The sequence below is a fragment of the Zootoca vivipara genome, chromosome 1 (assembly GCF_963506605.1).
Source record: "Zootoca vivipara chromosome 1, rZooViv1.1, whole genome shotgun sequence".
NCBI lineage: Eukaryota > Metazoa > Chordata > Lepidosauria > Squamata > Lacertidae > Zootoca > Zootoca vivipara.
This window is the reverse complement of record NC_083276.1, coordinates 65,659,873-65,667,710: the sequence shown is the minus strand read 5'-3', so window position 1 is coordinate 65,667,710 and position 7,838 is coordinate 65,659,873. Positions and strand designations below refer to the sequence as shown.

Here is a 7,838-nt window from a genome sequence, read left to right as displayed (position 1 = left end):
GGGAAAGGGGCTTACAGAATGGGTGAACTATTCATATGATGCGTTCATGTTTATTCATGACAGGAACCTTGTAAAAGTCATCCCATGTCTATAAAATATGTCCTATGATAGAAGGACATACCAACAGCTCTACTGGATCTGGTTAAAGGTCCATCTAGTCATTCTGTTCTCACCATGCCTAACTCCAGATGCCTACAGGAAACCCACAAGGATGACATGAGAGCAGTAACTTTATCCACTTGCTTCTCTGCAACTGGTATATTGCTTTACTTTTTAATACTATGTATGTTTACCTGGAAGTTAGCAGCACCATGTTTAGTGGGATTTACTCCCAAGTAAGTGTGCATAGGTTCTCAGCATTAGTCACCCTGAGTTTAATGGAGTGTCTCTCGGTGAGTAAAAGAAACATGTCTTGAGTTATTCCCAATTCCTCTTTTCCATGCATGACCACACTCTACCTAAGCACACCTAACAATTTCCCTGAATGACATGTCAAACATTGGCAGAGAGAAAGTCAGTCTTACTCATTTAAACAAGAAAATTATACTCTTGTCACTTTGAAAAATTAAAATGTGAAACATCGTGGGTGGGTGAACCAAATTGCAACACTGCCCTTAAATTGCTCAGTGGTGCTTAAGGAAATAATACTTAACTCTGCAGAAACTGTGTTTTATCCTGCAGATTTCCATTTCAACAGGGAACCCAAATAATGTATCTGTTGCATTGTCCTCTCCTTGTTGCATATGCTACTTGCTTATTTTGCTTCCAGCCTTAATTTATGGCTTTGATTCGGAGAAAATTACTCCACAGGTTGCTATCAGGGAACATGGAATTAAAAGACTTTTAAAGCACTGAATGTGAGCTCTTTAAACATTCACTTCAACTTTAATATATAAATACAAAATAGGCATAAATTACAATAGCACAATTTCTTACGTCATTTTATTAAGAACAAAATAATTCGTACAGACTAGATCTATATAAGTGAAACCACAGTACATTTTACTTGTGTTTATAAGAATGTTATACTTTTTAAATATAAAATTAAGAAATGTTCAATTTATTTTGCCCCTCAGACTGTTACTGCAAATCAATCATGCATTACCTCTACTGAACGAAGAGAAAAGAAGTCCACCAAACTAACAAAGCCTTGACAAGGATGTGGGTTCACGCTCCAAATTAGACACTGAACATAGATGTACCAGGACTACTCATTGAACAACAAATATTAAAAGTATAGTACAATGTCTGTGTGTCATCAAAGCAAAGTCATATTTAAATACAACAGATCTCTTTACATACTTTTCAGATGAGCCTTAAATAAGAAAATGAAAATAAAAATGGAGGACTATCCAGCATGCAACCAAATAAAACATTGCAAATTTGAGAGAAAATCATGGGTGAATACAGATTACTGTTTACCAAGTCATGTGCCTGTGCATGAGGGGTGGAGGACCCGAGGCCCTCCAGATTTTGCTGGACTACTACTCCCACAATCCTTGAGCATGACGACTGATTTCATGGAAGGTGGCACCCATCATCACCTGGAAGGCTGAGGGCTCCCCATGACTGATTTGCATCCTGGTGTGCTTGTAACCACTTAGTGAGCTAGCCGTGTTTCACCCTCCCATTATCAGCCCTCTTTAGTGGTTCACACAAAGGTGAGTTGGATGGTGTATTTATGAGCCAGGGAGTTCCTTCTACCCATGGAGGTTCCCCACTTGTTTTAAAACACTTATTTAAATCATTGGTTGGAAAGTGATGAAGCAAGGTGTGTGTGCATTACGACTATGCAGAATGCCAGAGGAGCGCTGTCGCCACGATGGTTTTTACCACTCCCTCCTCCTCCTCAGATCAGGTGTGGTGCTACAGGCCTCCTGATCCAGCAAGATGAGAAAGCCAGCCAGCTTTCCAAGCAGCTACAAGCACACCGTAGCGCGTTTCCATTTGTTAGCCACCTGTATTCACTCTGCAGCGGCCAAAGGAAAACAGAAACAGTGAGGAAATGGAAAACAGAGGAAAAGAAGAGCCCGGGTGCTTACAGGCCATCTTCTATACGTGCCTTGTCTGTGTCATTTTTGTTAGCTTATTTAGCAGTGGAGGTGTGCATCCATGTTGCCCATCCTTCCTGAGTCCTTTGGATGTACACAGTTCATTTCCCTTCACGGAGATGGAGGCCCTTTGAGAGAATTGCAGGACCCGGGCTTGCTTCCAGCTGCAGTTCCTTGCCCAACCCACTGTATTAGAAACAACCTTTTAATGCAATGCTTGAAGATATACCACAGGGAATGCACAGTTCCATTAATATCACACCTCAGTTTGGCACATCTTATTTCTTTTAACTGTTCACTATAAAACACAATTATGAAGAAGGAAGCAACTATTAATGACAGGGGGAACAAAAGTAGAGTAGACTTTAGTGCTCTCCCTTTCCCCCTTTTTTTGTATGTAGTATTATTCTGTTGTGTTTTTTTTTTTTACAGAAGAAGCTATTTTATAAAAATGGACTGTATGGCAGAATTATTTCCTTATGAATACCACTGCCATTATTTTTTCCAATTTTACTCTGAGGTACAGTCATTTTATAGTACATTGCTCTTGACAGAACGAAAGAACACTGTGATAACTCAGGACGTCCCTGCCTGCTTTGGTCCAATTTAAGTTATGCCTGCTTTTAACTTTTCTCCCTTCCCCATTCATTAGCCACTATATATATATATATATATATATATATATATATATATATATATATATATATATATATATGTGTGTGTGTGTGTGTGTGTGTGTGTGTGTGTGTGTGTGTGTGACTGTACTTCTAAGTGTTCCTGAATACTGAGCACTGAGAAAAAGATAGCTCCAAAGTAAGTATCCCACTGATTCCTTTAGCCTGGTTTCCTGCAGTTTAGGTAGGCTTGCCATCTCTCCCTACCCTCTAATATTTCAGAAGTGCTGCTATAATCTTCAGTGCTTTCAATGATGGCATGATTCATCCCACTTTTAAGGACTTTTATGCATGGAAAAAATGGGGGGGGGGATTTGAAGGCTGAACTCATGTCTTGGTTCCCAAACCCTTCCATGGTTTATGTCAACGTGAAATTTAACATGGAAGTAGGCTGAGGTCTTAGGTGAGGACGAGCTCAAGTAATATGTTCCAATGCTAATTATTATGGGACACTCCGTGCAGCTTAATTCTGTGACTATAGTCCTCACAACTCAGTTAATACTTCTGCAAAGAACAATGAATATACCTCTCTTATGTAATCCCATTACAGGGAGAAGCATTCTGTATTTTCATCTGGGAATTTGACACGTAGCAGCAGAGGGAGCCAGAAAATCCCCCAAAATGAGATGTTCATGAAAAATGGTGGAGCAGGAAGGTGGGAGGAACTTTATTTGCTACGGGTTTCTAAAAGCAAACCTAACCATTCCACCCCACGCACCCCCCAGCCCTTGTGTCGATTAGAATGTAGATATATGTAATTGTCCACATAATCTACAAACTGATACACACCTGGCTATGGCAACAGTACTTGGGAGATGGTCCGAGGGCTGCCTTCTTTCTTTTAAAACCTTTTACAGCTGCTTTGATCAGCTATTAAGTCCACTGTGGCTGTGCAGGTTAAAAAGTCTTTAAAAATGCTCCCAAGCAGTGACTGTACACCATACCATGTAGTCCCTTCCTGGGGAGTTGTACATAGAAAAAGTGGGCTGCCCTCAGCTATCTTTTTCTGTGTAAGCATTTTTACCTGTGTGGCCATGAGGGACTTGCTTCCTGCTCTCAGGAGCTGTAAAATGTTAAGAAAGAAAGAAGCCATCAGACCACCTTGTAAGTACTTGTATATTTATTAGGGTTCCTTTAAAAAAAAGCAAACACCTATACACAAATGATACGCAGACCCATTCCATGTGTGTGAAACTGTCAAAGGATGGAGATAGCCTGTTCTGTACTTGAGGGCTATGAGGGGGCTACATGATGCATGAATTAATCTTTTAAAAAATGTATCTTTTACTTTTGGTCCTAGATACTGCGCCTGAATATGGCATATCAAAAAATGCTCCTTTTGTTTGCTTTAAATTGCAATGCATTTCAGCACAATCCATTACAGCTTCTATATTTCATAGGGCCTACTGTAAAAGGAACCAATTGCATAGATATCTAATTCCATCCAATGGGTGGAATTCAAGGTGATGCTGTGGGGTAGACGTGTGGGGAATGAGGCCAGCTCACACAGTGGGACTGCCCCCCGTCTCCTCCCCTGTGCCCCAATATTGTTCTGGAGGTTCCTCAATCCTCCAGAGCAAATTTAGGAGGTCCATGAGGGTGAGGAGAAGGGGGAAAGTCCCATTCTGTGACCAGTCCTCATTCTGTGCATGCAAGAACTTCGTTGAACCTTGCCCAGTATCATACTGGAAACTATGAGTTTTCTATAATTGCCATTATTTTCTTCTCTTATTCAGGAAAAAATATATATAGCTAGAGGAAATGACGGGAGTAAAATTAATTTGCAATTCTTACTGCTTTTGTTGTTCTTAACTATTCCTGTTTTAGAATGGGCTTTGTTAAAATGTACTAATTTGGAGTATGCGGCTTCATGTGTGCTGCGTGGAAATCTTCATGATACCGTCAGGAAAGAGGTGGGCCAGGAAAGAACTGCAAACTCTTTCTGCTGTTGGCATTTTTACCAAAGAAAACAAGGCAACAGTAGGCGATAGGAAAGGCTTGGAGTAATTTATGTTTCAGACTTGGATGCCTTTGCAAGCATACACAGTTGCACCCAAGCATGCCAGAAAGCGAGAAAAATGCAGTTCCCCAGCTCCCCAACATCACAGAATTGTTTTGGTCCAATCTGAAAAGGAAGGCCGAATTGAACCCAGCCCAAAAATTCAAATTCTATTATATTACTATGCAAGATTTAAATAATAATTCATTGCAGATGCCAACTTGAAGTATATATGGTTAACAGGACAAGATTAAGCAATAATTATGGAAATGATTTATTCTACAAACTTGGAACAGTTATTTGACAACTTAATATGGATTCACAAACAGAATATAAATATTTCATCTAAGTTCTTTAATGACTAGACAGTGCTCCCAATAGCAGAATGACTGTGGCTTACAATTGTATTTTTGATTTTTCTTTTTTACTTAGTGATGCACATTATTACTATCGAACATTCTATGCACTGGCTTTTCAGATTGACAAAAATACCCAACTCCTCAGCCTCAAAAAATGTAACAAAGATGTATTGGTCTACATATTTTCCATTATGGGTCTGATAGTCATTTCACATTTTGGTTTATCACAATCTCTGCATACCATGTAAAAAGTGCTTTAGTGGTTTGTTTGTTTGTTTTTCTCCAGATGAGGTGTTGATGCTGTGTTGAAAGTCTCTCTCCAAGATTTGCTAATTGGACTACAGTTTATTCGGCCTTTCCCAAAGGGAGATGACTGGGAGCTCAGATTTTTCAAAACCGTTTAGGATCAGAGCTGCAAAGTAAATATAACAAGTTTGAATTAGGCCAAACAAATTGTAATCTAAATCGCAAAACTTGCTAAAAGACTACCGTGTCATAAAATCAACAAGTCTGGCCGCACCACAAACCTACTTTATTTGCTTTCGATTTGAACGTGTGCCTGGAGAAGAAAGAAGTCCACAGGCTTTTTCACCAAATGTTTTTAAACCACTAGAATAGGCCTAATATTGTTATATATTCTTTTTAATCTAACTCTTATATTTGTTTCTTTAATTGTACTTGGGTGGTTTCCAATTGTCAAAACTACTCAGTGCATGACTCATCCCACGAGACCCAAATTCTCAAAATGCTATGGGTGGGAGTCGCTTGTAGTTTTGATGTACTGTAGTGTGAACAAGAAATGCAAAAAGTGGAGAGAATCCAAAATGAACCCAAAACCAAAAGAGAGTGTTTCTCAGGATGTTGAAGAAATGTATGGATTTTATTTTCGCAACAGCCCAAAGTCTTTTCGGCCTGCAAAGGTATAGAGAACCTTTGGCCTTCCAGATGCTGTTGAACTACAACCCCCATCATGCCTAGCCATTGCCCGTGCTTGCCGGGGCTGATGGGAGTTCTGGTTCAGTAACACCTGGAGGGCCAAAGGTTCCCCACACCAAGTGATGACTTCTTCAGGGGCTGTAAGAACATATACAAATTGCATATGAGCTTATGTATACTTACTTAAATTGACAAATGGCCTGCCCATATCCCTGTTCACATTAACTGGCAACTGGAATTGTTGTCTGAAGGCAGCAAATGGCGTATTTTCTAATGAATCACACTCAAGTGTTCCTAATTTCCGATAAAAATATCAAGGACTTTCACTTGTAAACATGACAGTGCAAAAAACAAACAAAAACAAAAAACAAAAAACCCCAGGGACATGTCTCCAAGTGTGGAAGGAAATCCAAGTCTTCTTTAAGCCCACGTGGCACCAAAGTCTCTAGCTTCAATATGCACTCCATTTCTGATTCATGCGGTGTATTATTGTGTTTTTGTAGCCCTTGAAGAAGACCTTTAAACAGTCATTGGCCAAAACACGTTGGGCTGTTCTGAAATGTGCCCAAGGGCCAAGCTACACCGGACATGTTTGCAAATGTGTGGTTTCCATTTCTGAATTTTATTAATTCCACCTCTGAAGGGTTTCAGCCCTCCTGCTCCACATGCTCCTGACTTTTGGAAAGAGTCTTAGAAGGTTCCTGTTTTTCTTCTGTATTCTGCATCCTGGTCTTATACCTCATCTCTCTATCTTGTTCTACAGGAAAAATGAGATCTGTCTTTGTTCAGTTGTACTTTATGGATTTTTTCCCTGATTTTTTCCTACTGTACAACTGCATTTTAAAATTAATAAGACACACACACACACACACACACACACACACAATTATATATTTCTTCAGAACCTTGAGACATGTTCTCTTTCGGTTTTGGGTAGTGTAGTAAGCCCCTCTGTTATTTTTAAAATCTATGGTGTGGTCAATCACAGAGGCACAGTACTGCTCCCTCGGTTTTGTGTGGGCAGTTGCCACTGATTGTTAAAAGTGATAAGACACACAACTTACTGGAACTTCCATATCACTATTGTATTGTAATCCATACATTATGAAAACAAAAACTGTCTACTAATAGTTTGACCACTGACCTAATGGGGTTAGGTATATGAAGTGGAGTTAGGTATATAAAACAAAGGAATTCCATTCCCCCCCCCCACCTATGACAATACTTATCATAATAAAATGTTTTATTTTCCATGCATCTCAAAAAAATGCATTATGTGGGTTGAGACAACACGGCTAACAATGCAATTCATTTAAGGAGTATAGATGAAAATATGGGTGTTACAGATAGACATGGGTATCTATGTTAGAATCAAAACTACAGAAAGCTTCAGAAACAAAAGTAGGTACATTTCCATCTAACAAACAGAAGTTTTGCACCTTGTGGTTTGGGATTAATGTATTCTGGGGTTGGGAAAGCGGGTGAGGGTTAAATAATGGGATGGAAGGGATGTCTTTACCCCTTTGGACTCTCTGCGGAATGGCCCCTGAGAAAATGGCTAAGAAAGGGTTCAACAGGAATGCCAAATTTCTGCTGAATAGGTTAAAAGAGTGAGGAAGCCTCTTCGGCAGCCATCCATGCGCAGAAGGCCCGCATAACATTTCTGTGGAATAGGGCCCTAAATGAAGACAAAAGAAACAGAGGAATCTAATTGTAACTTGAGGAGAGCTTTCGACTGCATGTCCTGAACTCTGCGGACATTTTTAATTCCAACATAATTTGACATCCCTCTGGACACCGGGGTGGGCTTACATTATTA

At 39.7% G+C, this 7,838-nt stretch overlaps 1 protein-coding gene across 1 annotated transcript in view; it reads right to left on the bottom strand.

The window, feature by feature from the left end:
• Nucleotides 1-3,515: 3,515 nt before the first annotated feature.
• Nucleotides 3,516-7,838, bottom strand: part of LOC118088509 (synaptotagmin-9) — an 89,343-nt gene continuing 85,020 nt past the window's right edge. The window contains exon 7 of the mRNA XM_060281923.1: nucleotides 3,516-7,697. Coding sequence (XP_060137906.1) covers nucleotides 7,590-7,697 — 108 coding nt within the window. The 3' untranslated portion in view covers nucleotides 3,516-7,589. The remainder of the gene's footprint in view (nucleotides 7,698-7,838) is intronic.